Source organism: Ranitomeya imitator, chromosome 3 (assembly GCF_032444005.1).
Source record: "Ranitomeya imitator isolate aRanImi1 chromosome 3, aRanImi1.pri, whole genome shotgun sequence".
In the NCBI taxonomy this organism is placed as follows: Eukaryota; Metazoa; Chordata; class Amphibia; order Anura; family Dendrobatidae; genus Ranitomeya; species Ranitomeya imitator.
Genome location: NC_091284.1, coordinates 24596259 through 24617820, shown reverse-complemented (window position 1 = coordinate 24617820; position 21562 = coordinate 24596259). Strand labels below are relative to the sequence as shown.

General features: G+C 47.1%; 1 protein-coding gene across 8 annotated transcripts in view; it reads left to right on the top strand.

Moving 5' to 3' along the window:
• Positions 1 to 21562, top strand: part of B4GALT4 (beta-1,4-galactosyltransferase 4) — a 107306-nt gene that overhangs the window by 63367 nt on the left and 22377 nt on the right. For 7 of the 8 annotated variants that reach the window (XM_069760577.1, XM_069760578.1, XM_069760583.1 and 4 more), the window contains one exon: positions 19501 to 19937. In XM_069760577.1, coding sequence (XP_069616678.1) covers positions 19667 to 19937 — 271 coding nt within the window. In that variant the 5' untranslated portion in view covers positions 19501 to 19666. Of the gene's footprint in view, positions 1 to 19050; positions 19206 to 19500; positions 19938 to 21562 lie in introns of all 8 variants that reach the window. The other variant, XM_069760580.1, reaches the window with a different exon arrangement.

The window sequence follows — 21562 nt, the reverse complement described above, 5'->3', positions numbered from 1 at the left end:
TAAAGGATGAAGGAAGACACAAGTCCATTGAGTGCCGCCAATAACCTAACATGTTTAACCAGAGGAGGCAATGACCCCAGACACTAATTAACCCATATTAGGGGAAAAATTCCTATTCATCGCCACGTACAGCAAGCAGACATGTTTCCTGGATCAATGTCCATTCACAGAATCAAGTACTCATAACCTGTAACATTATTTTTTTTTTGATCAATACATCATGAGGCAGAAAGTTTAATAGTTTTACTGATCAAACAGTAAAAAAAATTGTAGTCTTACTGCTCTTACAATAAAGAATCCATAGGATCACTGCTTGTAAATTAAAGAATCCGTAGCCTCCCTACGTGTAACATAAAGAATCCATAGTCTCACTATATGTACCACAAAGAATCCATAGTCGCACCACTTGTACAGTAAAGAATCCATAGACTCACTACATGTACCATAAAGAATCCATAGCCTCACTACTTGTACAGTAAATTATCCATAGTCGCACTACTTGTACAGTAAAGAATCCATAACCTCACAACTTGTCTAGTAAAGAATCCGTAGCCTCCCTACATGTAACATAAAGTATCCATAGTCTCACTACATGTACCATAAAGAATCCGTAGTCGCTCTACTTGTACAGTATAGAATCCATAGTTTCACTACTTGTACAGTAAAGAATCCATAGTCGCACTTCTTTTACAGTAAAGAATCCATAGTCGCACTACTTGTACAGTAAATCCATAGTCTCACTACTTGTACAGTAAAGAATCCATAGCCTCACTACTTGTACAGTAAAAAATCCGTAGCCTCCCTATGTTTACCATAAAGAATCCATAGTCTTACTGCTCATTTACTAGAAACAATTCACACTGTTAAAAAAATTGTACTCTTACTGCTCTAACAGTAAAGAATCCATAGCCTCACTACATGTACCATAAAGAATCCATAGTCTCACTACATGTACCATAAACAATCCATAGACTCACATGCACCATAAAGAATCCATAGTCTCACTACATGTACCATAACGATTCCATAGCCTCACTACATGTACCATAAAGATTCCATAGCCTCACTACATGTACCATAAAGAATCCAGTCTCACTACATGTATCATAAAGAATCCAGTCTCACTACATGTATCATAAAGAATCCATAGCCTCACTACATGTATCATAAAGATTCCATAGCCTCACTACATGTACCATAAAGATTCCATAGCCTCACTACATGTACCATAAAGATTCCATAGCCTCACTGCTCATACATGACATAATCTATACTCCATATAGTCTATAATCCACATTTTCACTGATCATACAGCAAAGAAACCATAGTGGCCGCATTACTGACTTGTACAGAGACAAAACTATGTTCTTGTCATGACCATCTGTGCTTCTTTCAATGCATCCTGTTATTTTGTTTGTCTTGGCAGCAGCTACCTGACGCCAGTCACTAAAGTATAGTCTGATGCTTCACCCATACTCTGTATTATTTTTATTTCCTCTACCCAAGTGCCTGACCTCACATTTAGCTACATCAAAGGGAATCTGTCAGCAGGTGTTTGCTATGTAATCTGACAACAGCATGCTGTCGGGACAGAGACCCTGATTCCAGTGATGTGTCACTTTGTTTACTGGGTGCAGCAGCAGTTGTAATGCAATCCTTTTTTATCTGCTGCAGCTCTAGCAGTGCTCTAAGTGCTGTGTTACGTATAACCCCACCCACACCCCTGATTGGCTAATTACTGTGTGCACTGTATATCGATAGCTGCCAATCCGTGGTGGGGGCGAGGTTGGACCAAGAGGCACGAGACAGCTAGTCCTATAGTGATAATGTGCTGCTGATGAAACACTGATTGTATTGAAACAGAAGCACACCCCAGTAAGTGACACATCACTAGAATCAGGGTTTCTGCCCCTATATCACTCTGCTCTCAGATTACAAAATGACTTATATATATATATATGTGCTATAAAAACTGATCACAACATCACATGCAGGGCAAAGTCCTCACACAGCTCCATTGACGGAGAAATAAAAAAAAATCTATGTCTTATAAAATTGCAGCACAATTTCCAATTTTTTTTTACTATTTAAATTAAAAAATGTAAAAAAACAAACAAAAACTGTACAATTTTTGGTATCGCCATATTTATTGGTGCTGGGGAATTATATTGCCAGGTCATTATCTCATCCCAAAAAACACAGTGGAGTTGACAGTTGTTGTTTTTTCTCCATTTTACCCCCATACTTGGACTTTTCCCCCAATTTTCAGTGCATTATTTTGCAAAATGAATGGCGCCAATCAGAACTTCCTTGTTGTTGGAAGATTAAAAAAGACAAGGAGGAATAACAATGGCAGTTTGTTCTGGCTTTTGCTCTTTCCTCCCTCTGTCCGTCTAATATCAGATAAGTGGAGGTCTCCCATCACAGCACCCCCCTTGATCAGCCCTGACAAGTACACCGTGTATGGACCTGGAAAATCGCAGCTCCGTACACCATGTAGTGGCCGTTCTCGGGTACTGCAGCTAAGATCACATTCACTGCAATAGGTCTAGAGGTGCAGTACCCAAGACCGGCCACTGCACGATGTGTGGAGCTGTGTTCTGACTTCATACACTGTGACTGTCCTGACACCAGGTAGCAGCGGATCATGGTGGTGCCGGGTGTTGGCCCCCTATCAGTTTCATTTGTCAAATTCATGCTTGTTGATCAAGACTACCCCTCATGTGCAAATATGAGTGTGTTTAAGTTGTTTCTTCCCCCCCAAGATTTAATATGGTCGACTTATGAGTGGGGGACGAATTACTGTCGCCCCTATTGATCCACATTTCTCTCCTGCTGTAACTGCATTGCCTTCTCCCCCTAGTAGTGAGATCAGTGCTCCCCCTAGTAGTGAGATCAGTGCTCCCCCTAGTAGTGAGATCAGTGCTCCCCCTAGTAGTGAGATCAGTGCTCCCCCTAGTAGTGAGATCAGTGCTCCCCCTAGTAGTGAGATCAGTGCTCCCCCTAGTAGTGAGATCAGTGCTCCCCCTAGTAGTGAGATCAGTGCTCCCCCTAGTAGTGAGATCAGTGCTCCCCCTAGTAGTGAGATCAGTGCTCCCCCTAGTAGTGAGATCAGTGCTCCCCCTAGTAGTGAGATCAGTGCTCCCCCTAGTAGTGAGATCAGTGCTCCCCCTAGTAGTGAGATCAGTGCTCCCCCTAGTAGTGAGATCAGTGCTCCCCCTAGTAGTGAGATCAGTGCTCCCCCTAGTAGTGAGATCAGTGCTCCCCCTAGTAGTGAGATCAGTGCTCCCCCTAGTAGTGAGATCAGTGCTCCCCCCTAGTAGTGAGATCAGTGCTCCCCCCTAGTAGTGAGATCAGTGCTCCCCCCTAGTAGTGAGATCAGTGCTCCCCCCTAGTAGTGAGATCAGTGCTCCCCCTAGTAGTGAGATCAGTGCTCCCCCCTAGTAGTGAGATCAGTGCTCCCCCTAGTAGTGAGATCAGTGCTCCCCCTAGTAGTCAGATCAGTGCTCCCCTTATACACATATCTATGGGGGGTGCAATAGGTGTCTAATATCAAAGACAAAGATGAATCTTAAGCATTTGCGTATTCAGCAACATTAGTCCTGCCTACAATGCCAGAACATGCAGGACACCTCTGGTATATCCAAGCACCTTAGTTATATACAGAGAATGGTATCCAATATAAATGCGTCAGCAGAATAATATGATATTGAGAACAATAATAATATATCAATGCATCAGCAAGATAATATTAAAGTGCCAGACACATGCACCTCCAGCATTTCATACAGACATTAATGGTAACTTAGCATCCTAAAAATGGTCAGAAAAAATAGGATGTACCGTACTCATCCATATATTGTGGCGTTTCCCCCTAGGGCAACACACCAGGGTTCATCAGGGGAAGGAGTGGGGCTTCTCACAGTCCGGGGCAGCTATAATAAGCCGCTCACAATGAAGGGCTGCCCTTGTGCATGGTGCATGTGTCTGGCAGTTTAATATTATCTTGCTGATGCATTATTATAATCGTTCTCAATATCATATTATTCTGCTGACGCATTTATATTGGATACCATTCTCTGTATATAACTAAGGTGCTTGGATATACCAGAGGTGTCCTGCATGTTCTGGCATTGTAGGCATCACTAATGTTGCTGAATATCGCAAATGCTCAAGATTCATCTTTGTCTTTGATATTAGACACCTATTGCACCCCCCATAGATATGTGTATAAGGGTAACAATTTTTAGACCCTTCTGTTGTGGAAACTGACCCACAAAAAAGATTTCAACAGCTTTTATACTGCACTTTATAAGCACAACTGCACTTTATTTAAGGTTTGGTGTGGTGGTAGTTTCATTTGTTAAGTTCCTGTTAGGATAATAAGGGAGAGCCGTCGACGAGTGGGGGCGCCATGTCGAATTTAGGGTGCCAACCTCCGCTGTGAGGTAGGGTGAGTAAGGGAAAGATCACCCACCACCGTCTTAGTCTCTATCCTTTCTTATTAATGTTAAGATACATTAAGGTGTTACTGTCTCCTGACCCTGTGTATGGGTAATTTTTACTCAAAATATTAAAAGTTATATTTTAGGGGGTTTTTGTACTCTTTTTGGTTGTACCTAAATGTATACCCTATATGTATTGATATTTGGTGATTATATGCTCCCCCCAGTAGTCAGATCAGTGCTCCCCCCCCTAGTAGTGAGATCAGTGCTCCCCCCCTAGTAGTGAGATCAGTGCTCCCCCCTAGTAGTCAGATCAGTGCTCCCCCCCTAGTAGTGAGATCAGTGCTCCCCCCTAGTAGTCAGATCAGTGCTCCCCCCCTAGTAGTGAGATCAGTGCTCCCCCCTAGTAGTCAGATCAGTGCTCCCCCCTAGTAGTCAGATCAGTGCTCCCCCCTAGTAGTCAGATCAGTGCTCCCCCCCTAGCAGTCAGATCAGTGCTCCCCCTAGTAGTCAGATCAGTGCTCCCCCTAGTAGTCAGATCAGTGCTCCCTCCCCTAATAGTGAGACCAGTGCTCCCCCTAGTAGTCAGATCAGTGCTCCCTCCCCTGGTAGTCATTTCCGCTCAGTTTTCACAGCACAGCCTCAACCTTTACCAAAACTACTCAAGCAATGGCTTTACCTTTCTTCCTCTGCTTTTTCCCCCCAGAAGTCACAGCAGTGCCTCCACCTTTCTCCTGAGTAATCACAGCAGTGCCTCAATCTTTCTACCCAGTAGTCACAGCAGTGCTGCAACTCAACATTTCCTCCCAGTAGTCACAGCAGTGCCTCCACCTTTCTCCTGAGTAGACACAGCAGTGCCTCCACCTTTCTCCTGAGTAGACACAGCAGTGCCTCCACCTTTCTCCTGAGTAGACACAGCAGTGCCTCCACCTTTCTCCTGAGTAGACACAGCAGTGCCTCCACCTTTCTCCTGAGTAGACACAGCAGTGCCTCCACCTTTCTCCTGAGTAGACACAGCAGTGCCTCCACCTTTCTCCTGAGTAGACACAGCAGTGCCTCCACCTTTGTCCCATGTAATCACAGCAGTGCCTCAACTTTTGCGAACAGTAGTCACAGCAGTGCCTCCACCTTTCACCCAGTTGTCACAGCAGTGGTCCACCTTTCCCCTCAGTAGTTAAAGTAATGTCTCTACCTTTCCCTCAGTAGTCACTGCAGTGTCGCAACCTCTCCCAACAGTAATCACAACAGTTCCTCCATCTTTCCCCCTGAAGTCATCCTTGCCTTTCTCCTCAAATAGTAGTCCCAGTAGGTCATCCATTCATCCCTGAAGAATCATAACAGTGCCTCCACCTTTCCCCCAAAACTCACAGCATTGCCTCCACCTTTCCTCTCAGTTGTCACACCAGTGCTTTCACCTTTCTCCCCCCCCCCAGTAATCACAGCAGTGCCTCCACCATTCCCCCCCCCCCGATAGTCACAGCAGTTCCTCCATCTTTCCCCCAGTAGTCATCCTTCCTGTCTCCTTAAATAGTAGTCCCAGCAGAGCTTTCATCCTACTCCTTTAATAACCTCACTAGGTCATCCATCTCTGAACAATCATGGCAGTGCCTCCACCTTCCCTCTCAGTAGACACACCAGTGTCTCAACCTTCCTCCCATTAGTCACAACAGTGCCTCTATCTTTCCCTCCAGTAGTCACAGCACAGTTTCCAACTTTCTCCTCAGTAATCACAGAAGTGCCTCAACCTTTGAGAACAGTAATCACATCAGTGCCTCCACCTTTCCCCCAATAATCATAGCAGTTTCTTAATCTTTCCCATTAGTAATCACAGAAGTTCTTCAACCGTTCCACCAAAGTAGTCACAGCAGTACCTCATCTTTTACCAACAGTAGCCACAGCAGTGCCTCTATCTTTTTTTTTTTCCCCAATAGTCACAGTAATGTCTCAACCTTTCCCCTCAGTTGGCAAAGCCGTGCCTCCAACTTTCCCCACAGTAGTCACAGCAGTTCCTCCACCTTCCCTCCCAGTCATCACAGCAAGGCCTCAAGCTTCCCCCCCCCAACAGTCACAGCAGAGACCCTTTCCTAGTAGAATTTTGATGCAGGCAGAAGGTACAATATGACAGGATCATGATTTACGACAAGCACAGCTCTTTTCTTTAATATTTTCTTGTTGTGAGGTGGCTTCTGTTAATGGTTGCGAGGTGGCTTCTGTTAATAGTTGTGGGGTGGCTTCTGTTAATAGTTGTGAGGTGGCTGCTGTTAATAGTGGTGAGGTGGCTTCTGTTAATAGTTGTGAGGTGGCTTCTGTTAATAGTTGTGAGGTGGCTTCTGGTAATAGTCGTGGGGTGGCTTCTGTTAATAGTTGTGAGGTGGCTTCTGTTAATAGTTGTGAGGTGGCTTCTGTTAATAGTCGTGAGGTGGCTTCTGGTAATAGTGGTGAGGTGGCTTCTGTTAATAGTCGTGAGGTGGCTTCTGGTAATAGTCGTGGGGTGGCTTCTGTTAATAGTTGTGAGGTGGCTTCTGTTAATAGTTGTGAGGTGGCTTCTGTTAATAGTCGTGAGGTGGCTTCTGGTAATAGTGGTGAGGTGGCTTCTGTTAATAGTTGTGGGGTGGCTTCTGTTAATAGTTGTGAGGTGGCTTCTGGTAATAGTGGTGAGGTGGCTTCTGTTAATAGTTGTGGGGTGGCTTCTGTTAATAGTGGTGAGGTGGCTTCTGTTAATAGTGGTGAGGTGGCTTCTGTTAATAGTTGTGGGGTGGCTGCTGTTAATAGTTGTGAGGTGGCTTCTGTTGTGAGGTGGCTTCTGTTAATAGTTGTGAGGTGGCTGCTGTTAATAGTTGTGAGGTGGCTTCTGTTAATAGTCGTGGGGTGGCTTCTGTTAATAGTTGTGGGGTGGCTGCTGTTAATAGTCGTGAGGTGGCTTCTGTTAATAGTTGTGAGGTGGCTTCTGTTAATAGTTGTGGGGTGGCTGCTGTTAATAGTTGTGAGGTGGCTTCTGTTAATAGTTGTGAGGTGGCTTCTGTTAATAGTTGTGGGGTGGCTGCTGTTAATAGTTGTGAGGTGGCTTCTGTTGTGAGGTGGCTTCTGTTAATAGTTGTGAGGTGGCTGCTGTTAATAGTTGTGAGGTGGCTTCTGTTAATAGTTGTGAGGTGGCTTCTGTTGTGAGGTGGCTTCTGTTAATAGTTGTGGGGTGGCTGCTGTTAATAGTTGTGAGGTGGCTTCTGTTAATAGTCGTGGGGTGGCTTCTGTTAATAGTCGTGGGGTGGCTTCTGGTAATAGTTGTGAGGTGGCTTCTGTTAATAGTTGTGGGGTGGCTTCTGTTAATAGTTGTGAGGTGGCTGCTGTTAATAGTGGTGAGGTGGCTTCTGTTAATAGTTGTGGGGTGGCTTCTGTTAATAGTGGTGAGGTGGCTTCTGTTAATAGTTGTGAGGTGGCTTCTGTTAATAGTCGTGAGGTGGCTTCTGGTAATAGTCGTGGGGTGGCTTCTGTTAATAGTTGTGAGGTGGCTTCTGTTAATAGTTGTGAGGTGGCTTCTGTTAATAGTTGTGAGGTGGCTTCTGTTAATAGTCGTGAGGTGGCTTCTGTTAATAGTCGTGAGGTGGCTTCTGTTAATAGTCGTGAGGTGGCTTCTGTTAATAGTCGTGGGGTGGCTTCTGTTAATAGTCGTGAGGTGGCTTCTGTTAATAGTCGTGAGGTGGCTTCTGTTAATAGTCGTGAGGTGGCTTCTGTTAATAGTCGTGAGGTGGCTTCTGTTAATAGTCGTGAGGTGGCTTCTGTTAATAGTCGTGAGGTGGCTTCTGTTAATAGTTGTGAGGTGGCTGCTGTTAATAGTCGTGGGGTGGCTTCTGGTAATAGTTGTGAGGTGGCTGCTGTTAATAGTCGTGGGGTGGCTTCTGTTAATAGTTGTGAGGTGGCTTCTGCAGGGACACGGTTCTTATTCATCTCATCACTGTAAGCGGCAGGTGAATGTTAGACTTTTTCTGATCCAGGCGTAGGGTGATTGTAGGTTTGACTCCAGGATTTACAGGTTGGTCTGACCTTATGTAGTTTCCTCATTCTGGAACAGTATTGATATACATATATATCTGCCAGGTGCACCATTCAGTATTGTTTTCAGCTGCAGAATGAAAAAAAACTCCTATGATTTATATGAATTGCCCCGGTACATATTATTTAGCATTGTTCACCCTGTCCCTCAATATTCAGCACCTTTTCTGAGTTTTTCAATTGATTTTTATAGACCTATTACTTAATAAAATACAATATTTTACAATTCCTATGTAAACACTTCTCTTTTGTTGCTCTGCTGAGGTTAGATAGATGTAGAAACCATGAAAACTCTACTGGCCACACCAGATAGACCGGCTGCACTGCTAAACAACGTGCCCTAAGGGAAGATTTACAGTTTTGCTATAGATTTACATATATAATCAATCTTCTGTTCTGCTGATAGTGTCCTCTTGTACATACATTACTGACCCTGTACTGATCCTGAGTTGCACATGTGGAAAAAAGGGAATCCGGCTCCAAGAGATAAAATCACTTAACTTTAATAGTATTTATTCAAAATAGAAATAGACTATAAGACATAAAAAAACGGGTAGACCGGACGGCGAGTGCCTGTGCAAACTGTACGCGTTTCGAACACCCAATTGTTCTTAGTGTTACACTTACATTTTTTAATTCTGTCATGTCACTTTGCATTAATTCCTGAAAATCACCCGAAGGGTTAACAAACTATGTGACGGCAAATTTTAATATGTCAGGGGGGTGCTGTTTTTTAAATGGGATCACTTTGGGGTTTTTTTTCTCCAATATATAGGACCCCTAAAGTCACTTCAAACCTGGATAGGTCCCTAAAAAAAAAATAATTTTGTAAATTTCCATGAAAAAAAAAAAGAAAAATTATTTCTACATTTTTAAACCTCCTAAAATGCTAACAAAATAAAATAAGATTTTACAAATGGTGCTGATGTAAAGCAGAGAAGAGAGAAATGTTATTTATTAATGTTTTGCTGTGGTATGACCATCTGAATTAAAGGGACAATCATTTTATCAAAGTTTGAAGATTGCAAATTTTTTTCACATTTGTCAAATTTCTGATATTTTTTTTTTTTATATAAATAAACACAAAACATATCGACCTAAATTTACCATCATCATAAAGTATAATGTGTCATAAAAAAAAGTTTCAAAATCACTGGAATTTGTAGAAGCGTTTTAGAGTTATTACCACGTAAAGTGACTTTGTGTGTAATGACTCTATCGAATATAGGAGACTCACTTTTTGTATTGAAGAACTGAAATAAATTAATTTTTTGATGATATTCTAATTCTGTGAGAAGCTCCTGTATATCCCAGACTGTCAAATGGATAGTGGTTTATTCTACACGTTACAACATACAGAAGACTTCTTCATCAGGAAACACCACAAGTGTCTGTCGCGCCGATCTCTCCTACAGCTCTGCGACTGACTACCTCTTGTGGTCGGCATTCCATATTTTGACTGCTCTAACTGTAAAGAACCCTTTCCTATTTAGCAGTCAGAATCGCCTTTCCTCCACCTGTAATGAGAGCCCTCTGGTCCTTGGAAGGAATAAGTCATGCTCTGTCCTTTGTACTGAGCACACATATATCTATACATGTAAATGAGATTGCTGAGGCGTTTTTTTTCTAAGCTAAACAAACCCAACTTTCCCAACCTATCATCAAATGAGAGGCCTCCATCCCGTGTAATATAGGACAGGCCTCCATCCCGTGTAATATATGAGGCCTCCATCCCATGTAATATAGCAGAGGCCTCCATCCCGTGTAATATAGGAGAGGCCTCCATCCCGTGTAATATGAGAGGCCTCCATCCCGTGTAATATAGGACAGGCCTCCATCCCGTGTAATATATGAGAGGCCTCCATCCCATGTAATATAGCAGAGGCCTCCATCCCGTGTAATATATGAGAGGCCTCCATCCCATGTAATATAGCAGAGGCCTCCATCCCGTGTAATATAGGTGAGGCCTCCATCCCATGTAATAAAGCAGAGGCCTCCATCCCGTGTAATATAGCAGAGGCCTCCATCCCGTGTAATATAGGAGAGGCCTCCATCCCGTGTAATATAGGAGAGGCCTCCATCCCGTGTAATGTAGCAGAGGCCTCCATCCCGTGTAATATAGCAGAGGCCTCCATCCCGTGTAATGTAGGAGAGGCCTCCATCCCGTGTAATGTAGGAGAGGCCTCCATCCCATGTAATATAGCAGAGGCCTCCATCCCGTGTAATGTAGGAGAGGCCTCCATCCCGTGTAATGTAGGAGAGGCCTCCATCCCATGTAATATAGCAGAGGCCTCCATCCTGTGTAATATAGCAGAGGCCTCCATCCCGTGTAATGTAGCAGAGGCCTCCATCCCGTGTAATGTAGGAGAGGCCTCCATCCCGTGTAATGTAGGAGAGGCCTCCATCCCGTGTAATGTAGGAGAGGCCTCCATCCCGTGTAATGTAGGAGAGGCCTCCATCCCGTATAATATAGGAGAGGCCTCCATCCCGTGTAATATAGCAGAGGCCTCCATCCCGTGTAATGTAGGAGAGGCCTCCATCCCGTGTAATGTAGGAGAGGCCTCCATCCCGTGTAATGTAGGAGAGGCCTCCATCCCGTGTAATGTAGGAGAGGCCTCCATCCCGTGTAATGTAGGAGAGGCCTCCATCCCGTGTAATGTAGGAGAGGCCTCCATCCCGTGTAATGTAGGAGAGGCCTCCATCCCGTGTAATGTAGGAGAGGCCTCCATCCCGTGTAATGTAGGAGAGGCCTCCATCCCGTGTAATGTAGGAGAGGCCTCCATCCCGTGTAATGTAGGAGAGGCCTCCATCCCGTGTAATGTAGGAGAGGCCTCCATCCCGTGTAATGTAGGAGAGGCCTCCATCCCGTGTAATGTAGGAGAGGCCTCCATCCCGTGTAATGTAGGAGAGGCCTCCATCCCGTGTAATGTAGGAGAGGCCTCCATCCCGTGTAATGTAGGAGAGGCCTCCATCCCGTGTAATGTAGGAGAGGCCTCCATCCCGTGTAATGTAGGAGAGGCCTCCATCCCGTGTAATGTAGGAGAGGCCTCCATCCCGTGTAATGTAGGAGAGGCCTCCATCCCGTGTAATGTAGGAGAGGCCTCCATCCCGTGTAATGTAGGAGAGGCCTCCATCCCGTGTAATGTAGGAGAGGCCTCCATCCCGTGTAATGTAGGAGAGGCCTCCATCCCGTGTAATGTAGGAGAGGCCTCCATCCCGTGTAATGTAGGAGAGGCCTCCATCCCGTGTAATGTAGGAGAGGCCTCCATCCCGTGTAATGTAGGAGAGGCCTCCATCCCGTGTAATGTAGGAGAGGCCTCCATCCCGTGTAATGTAGGAGAGGCCTCCATCCCGTGTAATAATCTAGTTGAACTGATTCTAACTGCTGAATATCCTTTTTAAAATTTGGGGCCCAAAGCTGGATCCCATATTCTAGATGTGGACTCACCAGTGATTTATAAAGGGGTAATAATACGTTGGGATCGCAGGATTTTATCTCTCTTTTTTTTTTTTTTTTTTTTTTTTTATACACCCTACAATCTTGTTTGCTTTTGCGGCTGCTGCCTGACATTGAGTGCTGCTGCTCAGCTCACTTGTAACCAGAATCCCCCGTCCTTCTGTTCTGTATCCTGAGTGTTCCCCCATCTAATGTATATGCAGCTATAGGATTCCTCTGTCCCAGGTGCATTACTCTACATTTATCTACATTAATCCTCATTTGCCGATTGTTTGCCCATCAGACGTCTTATCCAGATCTTCTGTAACATTGTAATGTCAGGGTCAGAGTTTAATATCCTATATAGTTTGGTGTCGTCAGCAAAGAGTAAGAATAAGACTCAGTCCCATCCACAAGGACATTAATAAAGAGATTAAAAAGAATCGGTCCTAGCACAGATCCTTGTGGTCCCCACTGCTCCCAGTACAGATCCCTGCGGTCCCCACTGCTCCCAGTACAGATCCCTGCGGTCCCCACTGCTCCCAGTATAGATCCCTGTGGTCCCCACTGCTCTCAGTACAGATCCCTGCAGTCCCCACTGCTCCCAGTACAGATCCCCGTGGTCCCCACTGCTCTCAGTACAGATCCCTGTGGTCCCCACTGCTCCCAGCACAGATCCCCGTGGTCCCCACTGCCCCCAGTACAGATCCCTGTAGTCCCCACTGCTCCCAGTACAGATCCCTGCGGTCCCCACTGCTCCCAGTACAGATCCCCGTGGTCCCCACTGCTCCCAGTACAGATCCCTGTAGTCCCCATTGCTCCCAGTACAGATCCCCGTGGTCCCCACTGCTCCCAGTACAGATCCCCGTGGTCCCCACTGCTCCCAGTACAGATCCCTGTAGTCCCCACTGCTCCCAGTACAGATCCCTGTAGTCCCCACTGCTGACTATATCCCATTTAGAGAACATATTATTTATGACGACTCTTTGTTTCCTCCGGTCATTTGGCCAATTCCTTACCCATCTGCATATAGTTCTCCGGCTCCTGCAGCTTCACTATAAGGCTGTTATGTGGTGCAGGATCATCAGATAAATCCCATCAGCCGCATTACCAACATCCAGACTTGCACTCACCTCCTTAGAAACCCAACATGCTAGACACGACCTCTCCTTCATGCTGGTTCCTCGTATTCTATTATTCTCTGCAGCTCATTCCTTATGATGCCCTCATATATGTGATATTGATGTCAGACCACCTACTTACCTAATTATCGGCACCTCGTGATCCATCCTCCAATCCTGTGGCACCGACCCTGTTACAAACAAGTCTAAGAATGAGATACAGCGGTCTGTCAATTACCGAGCTCAATTCCCTCAGTGTCCGTGGATGAATCCCATCTCGGCCGGGGTTATTTTGCTCAGACGCAGGCGTACTTCTTTTTGTGTTAAACCAGTTATATCAGGTGGTGAACTTTGATTTTTACCGTGATGAAGCATCACCGGAACAGATAGTTCATTGTGTAACCATGACCTCTGGGTTTTCCCCAGGTCCACCCAGCAATCTGTCTATTGGATCTGCAATATGCCAAACCTGGCAGAAAACACACTGTTAGGGTACCGTTACACTATACGATTTACCAACGATCACGGCTGTGCTCTGCTTTCACTTTACGGCCGGCAGTCAGTGAGTGCGGGAAGCAGACGGCAAGGGACAGACACCGGAAGGTAAGTATGTAGTGTTTTTTTTTTTTTTTTTACATTTACGATGGTAACCAGGGTAAACATTGGGTTACTAAGCGCGGCCCTGCGCTTAGTAACCCGATGTTTACCCTGGTTACAAGCGAGTACATCGCTGGATCGGTGTCACACACACCGATCCAGCGATGACAGCGGGAGAGCCAGCGACGAAAGAAAGTTCCAAACGATCTGCTACGACGTACGATTCTCAGCAGGATCCCTGATCGCTGCTGCGTGTCAGACACAGCGATATCGCTGGAACGTCACGGATCGTACCGTCGTAGCGACAAAAGTGCCACTGTGAGACGGTACCTTTTAGTCATTCATGGTTTCGGCAGCAGATAACCCTATCTATCCACCTAATTATAGAGTCCTCTACCACCAACATCTGCCTTGCCTTTGCTTTACTCCTATTTCCCTCTTTCCTACATCAGTTATTTTCCTGGGCCTGCTGTAGTGATGCTAGTCGTGGGCCTGCTGTAGTGATCCCGGTCCTGGGCCCCCTGCGGTGATCCCGGTTCTGGGCCCCCCGCAGTGATCCTGGTCCCGCTGTAGTGATCCCGGTCCTGGGCCCGCTGTAGTGATCCCGGTCCTGGGCCCCCTGCGGTGATTCCGGCGGTCCTGGGGCTGCTGCGGTGATCCCGGCGGTCCTGGGACTGCTGCAGTGATGCTAGTCGTAGGCCTCCTGTAGTGATCCCTGTCCTGGGCCTGCTGCGCTGATCCCGGTCCTGGGCCCCCTGCGGTGATCCCGGCGGTCCTGGGCTGCTACGGTGATCCCAGCGGTCCTGGGGCCGCTGCGGTGATCCTGGCGGTCCAGGGGCCGCTGCGGTGATCCTGGTTCTGGGCCCCCTGCGGTGATCCCGGCGGTCCTGGGCCTGCTGTAGTGATGCTAGTCGTGGGCCTGCTGTAGTGATCCCGATCCTGGGCCCCCTGCGGTGGTCCCGGGGCCGCTGCGGTGATCCCGATCCTGGGCCTGCTGCGGTGATCCCAGTCCTGGGCCCGCTGCAGTGATCCCGTTCCTGGGCCTCCTGCGGTTTTCCCAGCGGTCCTGGGCCTGCTGTAGTGATGCTAGTCGTGGGCCTGCTGTGGTAATCCCGGTCCTGGGCCCCCTGCGGTGGTCCTGGGCCCCCTGCGGTGATCCCGGTCCTGGGCCCCCTGCGGTGATCCCGGTCCTGGGCCCCCTGCGGTGATCCCGGTCCTGGGCCCCCTGCGGTGATCCCGGTCCTGGGCCCCCTGCGGTGATCCCGGTCCTGGGCCCCCTGCGGTGATCCTGGTCCTGGGCCCCCTGCGGTGATCCTGGTCCTGGGCCCCCTGCGGTGATCCTGGTTCTGGGCCCGCTGCGGTGATCCCAGTCCTGGGGCCGCTGCGGTGATCCCGGTCCTGGGGCCGCTGCGGTGATCCCGATCCTGAGCCTGCTGCGGTGATCCCGGTCCTGGGCCCGCTGCAGTGATCCCGTTCCTGGACCTCCTGCGGTTTTCCCAGCGGTCCTGGGCCTGCTGTAGTGATGCTAGTCGTGGGCCTGCTGTGGTGATCCTGGTCCTAGGCCCCCTGCGGTGATCCTGGTCCTGGGCCCCCTGCGGTGATCCTGGTCCTGGGCCCCCTGCGGTGATCCTGGTTCTGGGCCTGCTGCGGTGATCCCAGTCCTGGGGCCGCTGCGGTGATCCCGGTCCTGGGGCCGCTGCGGTGATTCCGATCCTGAGCCTGCTGCGATGATCCCGGTCCTGGGCCCGCTGCAGTGATCCCGTTCCTGGACCTCCTGCGGTTTTCCCAGCGGTCCTGGGCCTGCTGTAGTGATGCTAGTCGTGGGCCTGCTGTGGTGATCCTGGTCCTAGGCCCCCTGCGGTGATCCTGGTCCTGGGCCCCCTGCGGTGATCCTGGTCCTGGGCCCCCTGCGGTGATCCTGGTCCTGGGCCCCCTGCGGTGATCCTGGTCCTGGGCCCCCTGCGGTGATCCTGGTCCTGGGCCCCCTGCGGTGATCCTGGTCCTGGGCCCCCTGCGGTGATCCTGGTCCTGGGCCCCCTGCGGTGATCCTGGTCCTGGGCCCCCTGCGGTGATCCTGGTCCTGGGCCCCCTGCGGTGATCCTGGTCCTGGGCCCCCTGCGGTGATCCTGGTCCTGGGCCCCCTGCGGTGATCCTGGTCCTGGGCCCCCTGCGGTGATCCTGGTCCTGGGCCCCCTGCGGTGATCCTGGTCCTGGGCCCCCTGCGGTGATCCTGGTCCTGGGCCCCCTGCGGTGATCCTGGTCCTGGGCCCCCTGCGGTGATCCTGGTCCTGGGCCCCCTGCGGTGATCCTCGTCCTGCGCCTCCTGCGGTGATCCTCGTCCTGGGCCCCCTGTGGTGATCCCGATCCTGCTGTAGTGATCCCGGCGGTCCTGGACCTGCTGTAGTGATGCTAGTCGTGGGCCTGCTGTAGTGATCCCGGTCCTGGGGCCGCTGCGGTGATCCCGGTCCTGGGGCCGCTGCGGTGATCCCGATCCTGAGCCTGCTGCGGTGATCCTAGTCCTGGGATTTCATTCCGAACATCATCCACCGGGATATCTCCTAGGTTGTGCCAGATGAGGACTGAGCTCTCTGATACTTTCCCCCTACCCCTTGTAACAGTCATCCAGCTACGTACTTCTGGGTCCTGATCTTCCCTACCTCCACACTCCTCCATATCACTGGTCTCAGCAAGCTCTGCTCAGTGAGCTCTAACCTCCTCTCCTGGTTTGCAATGCTACCGAGTGTTGCAAACTGCACATTTAGATCCATTACCTGGGCTTCCAAACATGCAACTCGCTGACATTGAGCCAGATATATTCACCCCCAAGACATGGAGACTAAATGGGGATAATCAGTACAGATAAAAGCAGAAAAGCAATGGAAAACTAGTCAGGAAAACGCCAAACTATGCTCTTGTATTAGACTACGATATTGTGTTTACAATCATTATTGGTTATATCAGCATACTCATTATTACTATGTACAAGAAAATGTGTGATTTATGTATCCTACTGGTTGCGGTCTTGCAGCCGCTCATTCTGGTGATCGGAGGGTCTAGTGATGGAGGTTACACGCTGAGAATGCGCTTAGACCAGAGTGCCCCATTAAAGAGACAGTTACCGTGAATGCAGACTGTTGTATTAGCCGCTCCTGGTAGCACTGAGGCTTTCTGATACGCTGTGGACTTTATGGTTCTGGCCTGTTAAGTGAGGCTGTGTTTCCACGGTCAGGAAACGCTGCGTGTTTGACGCTGTGTAGAGCTGCAGCGTCCAGATGTTACAGCATAGTGGAGGGGATTTCATGAAATCCCGTCTCCACTATGTGTTAAAACACGCAGGCGGCATACCCGTGTAAACGCACATGTGGCGCATCTTCAGAATGCAGCATGTCTTTACACTGTGGCGACGCTCCGTAAATTTCCCATAGACTATCATTAGATGCGGTAAAATCACATCTGATGATTAGTCACATGCGTAGTAAGTGCGTAAAGGCAGCGTACTACGCATATCTCCTAATTTACATGCCGACTCACCTGTCGCACCGCCGGAAGTCCGCGTCCACTGCAGTTCTCGTGATAACTTGGCTTCCCGCGAGAACGGCCGTGCACATGAGCGGGGGTTATCCCCGGTCACTAGTCTGGTTCTCACGGTCAGCTGATTGTGAGAACGCTGCAGGTGATCGGCGGAGAGTTATCTCCAACGATCATCTACAGACTCTGCTATGTCTGGATGTCAGGCAGAAGATGTAGCAGAGCCGGACTCGTCGTGGGACACTCGTTATTAAGGACTGCGTCGGACTCAGGGAGTATACTGTTAGTTTATTATTTTTCTTTTTTTTCCAGATGAACGAGGGCTTCACTTGGATTACCAGTTCAATAAAGATATTAAAACTGTGTGGTGTTTTATTTCATTAAAATACTTTATTCTGCGTGTCTGTGTTTTATTAACCCTTTACCAAGTATAGGATTAGTAATGGTAGGTGTCTTATTGACGCCTCTCCATTACTAAGCCAGCTTAATGTCACCTTACAAAGGTGACATTAACCCCTTATTACCCCATATCCCACCGCTACTCGTGAGTGGGAAGAGAGCGGCTAAGTGCCAGAATAGGCGCATCTTACAGACGTGCCATTTTTGTTGTAGCCGGGGGGGGGGAAGGGTAATATCCATGGCCCCTCTCCTAGGCTATGAATATCAGCCTACAGCTGTCTGCGTAGCCTTTCTGGCTACAAAATATAGGGGGACCCCACGTCATTTATTTTGGGGGGTCCCCCTGTTTTTATAGCCAGTAAAGGCTAAATATACAGCTGCGAGCTGATATTCATAGCCTGGGAAGCGCCATGGGTATTAACCCCTTCCCAGGCTACAAAATTTGGTCCCCCAGTCACTGGCTTTCCCTCTCTGGCGCAGAAAATTGCACGGGAGCCCACACCATTTTTTTTTTTCACATTTTTTTTTAAATGAAACCGATATTGCTTTTAAGGCCGGGGTCACACTTGCGAGAAACTCGCACGATTCTCTCGCCTCAATACCCGGCACTGCCACCGGCACTCGGAAGCGGAGTGTGCGGCTGCACAGAAATACATGCAACAGCGCGCTCCGCTCCCGAGTGCCGGGTATTGAGGGGCGAGGCTCGTCCGAGTTTCTCGCATGTGTGATACAAGCCTAATTCTTTATTAACATTTTATTATGTTTATTACTAAACATCGGGCTTGGTATCATCTATCTATCTATTATCTATCTATCTATCTATCTATCTATCCATCTATTATCTACCGATATATCTATCTATCTATAAATATATCTATAGACAAAAAAAAGGCAAAAAGCAGCACAGAAAAGGAAAAAAAAAAGGGGGGGGGGGGGGTGCAAAGCCTTCCAGGCATATACCAAACCTTACAGCAAAAAAAATTGATGAAGGCAGCACACCAATTGAAAAATCCAGACGAAGTTTATTAGCCCATGTGCGACGATTCGGTCCCAAGTGTGGACCTTTCTCAAGCTTGTGGGCGAATAAACTTCGTCTGGATTTTTCAATTGGTGTGCTGCCTTCATCAATTTTTTTGCTATAAATATATCTATCTATAAATATATCTGTAGATTGATATATCTACAGATAGCTAGATAGATATATCAATAGATAATAGATAGATCTATCGTATCTATTATCTATCTATTGTATCTATCAATTATCTATCTGTATCTATCGTATCTATGTATCCATCTATCTATCTATCTATCATCTATTATCTATCTATCTATCTATCTATCTATCTATCTATCTATCTATCTATCTATCTATCTATCTATCTGTGTCCAAACATTATTCAATGGAGTATGTAAATTAAGAGGTTGGACAAGAAATTACATCACAATTCTTTTTTTTTTTCTGTATATCTTTATTTAGCTTACAAAAAAGCACACAAATCCGCATGGAAAAACGCATCAAAAAACGCATGTAAAAATGCAGGTGACCTGCCAATGACCTCAGGTGCTGATTTGGTGCAGATTTTACCTGTGTCAAATCCAGACCGTGGAAACATACCCTGAAAGTTTTTGTAAGTGAGTAAATAACACACCGGTCTATATTAGAGCTTTAACATAAATATTTTTAAATAAACATTTTCTGGGAAAATCTAACGTGGATAATGATTCTCCTCTTGGACAGAAAGGAAGCTAAATGTTTGCATTGCTAGAAATTCTCAGCTGTCTGAGGCCACTTTAATGAGGATTTTCCCGACTTTAGTATCGGATGGTGTATCCATATTTGATAGTCGGGAGTCAGACTCCTGACACCTCCTCCGATGAGACGACTCCTGCTCGGCTAACCAATATTTATTCCCCTCTATATCTGCAGATCGGATTCTCCAGATGATGGTTATGGGATGTGAATCTCTTCATTCAGCCTGTTGCGAGATGAAGTTTCTACGTGAAAGATCGAGGAGGTGACCTGAAGAAGTCGCCGCTGATCTCCTGTCTACATTTGCACTCGGCACCATTGGTCCCGAGAAGAAGTAGTAGTAATGGGATTGACCGGCACCATCGGCAACCTCATCTGCCAGGTTCGGCTCCTGCTTTTTATTGCCATGTGTTTAACGATCGTTGGCTGGGCCAGCTTCTACATAAAGGACAGCACACGCTACACTCCCAAATTCAGAGCCCCGGTGGAAAACTTCTGGAAGTGTCCACCATTGGAGAAGAAAACGGAGGACAATAGACTTGGGCCTTTTGTGGAACAGACGTCCCAGAAAGAAGTGGACTTAAAAACCTGCCCTATACTGTCACCTAAACTTCGTGAGTATATAATTACTGTTGTGTAAGGTTCTTGAGTAAATGACTTTACTTATCCTTAGTGTAGTCAGAATCCCTTGTTGTATGTGTATAGTGGACTGTTCCACACTTACAGCATTGAGGAATAGGCTACTACTTCCATCTCATAGGGGATCCTGACTACGTTTAAAAAAAATGAAATTGTTGTGTTTCCTAACTCTTTTATATTTTGGGAATGCACATTAACGACTATTGATATAGGAGTTTGGAATGTTGAGGGCCTAACCTTGAGACACCTTTAGTGTATACATATCATTGTGTAATCAGGATATAGTGAAAAAAAAAAATAAAGTCAATTACTGGAGAGTTTTCTAAGTTTTTGTTATGCTAGTGTAGCACTAGGGATAATAGGTAAAGCTAAAAACTACAGCTGACTCTGCCGCTTCCTGTACAGACTAGAGATCCTGAACCCGCAGTCCCTAGTGGCTCGTGTGTGAGCCGAGATGGCCCTAATCGCAGACTAATCAATGGCTACTCAGACCTAAGCTGCCTGAAAGGCCGTCAAGCGCTTAATGTTTCTCCTAGGGCAGAGCAAAGTGTAAATTTACCAACAAAAGGGAAAGTGTGCTGAAAAAGAAAAGATCCCAGAGTGAGTAACAGAAACCACTAAATAAAATACATACTGTTATTTAAAATGCTGCCTACTTACTAAAATTAAACAGAAGATAGGTGCAGAGTAAAGAACAGAAACAGCAAAGCGATTAACCCTAACTGGAATTTCACTCTCTGGCTTTAAACTACAGAAGAATGGCTGGATATCCAAATGAGACTATTACCAGCAGGAAATGTCAGCAGTGTAAAGAATATAAGGTCGTACATTTGTGAGCAGCCGTGAACCCATCCATAAATGACCCGTAATTGCCTACCCTCGGTGGCCACATGTCTTTTGTTACTCCCTGTATTTATCTAATAATACCAAAGTCAACACAGTCTAATAGATGTTACTGCGCAAATCATCTTCGTGTTACTTAATATCACACTTGTGAAGGAGTGAAAATACATATCCGGAGATGAGGTGGACGAGGCGATGGGGAGGTCGATTGGAACTGTGCATCCAATAGAATGTCGGGGGAGAGAAGGATCCGGCATGCTGGATTTCTGATGGCTGATCTTTTTGTTTTCCAGGAGATAAGCAGGAGTCTGGCAACGGCTTTCTTACATAAAACACAGGAGCACTTGACTGGGACGATTTCTCCTGTATACAGAGAGGTCAGGAGAGATAGCGTTGTGATGTGGATAGGGGACTTTAGTCCATCTCTAATATTTCTACTAGACTGTTAACAAAAGGGTTATTTCCAACATAGGTGATAACTTACTGATCGTTCCTGGATCCCTCTATTAATTTGTTGCCCGCATCCTCCACCATATGTGAGAAATTACCTTCAAGAGCAGTAGGCAAAAGTTGAGCACAGACCATGACAAAAGACAATAAAGTCTAAAAACAGGACGGAGCTTTCAGTAGCATTTCGACTGCTCATTCGCGTCACAACTCCAAAGAGAACATAGATAGAGGAGACAGAAGAAAGGAATGGTTCGGCTTATGATGACGAGATGGTTCTAAAAATTGGGGAAGTCTGGCATGGTAGCAG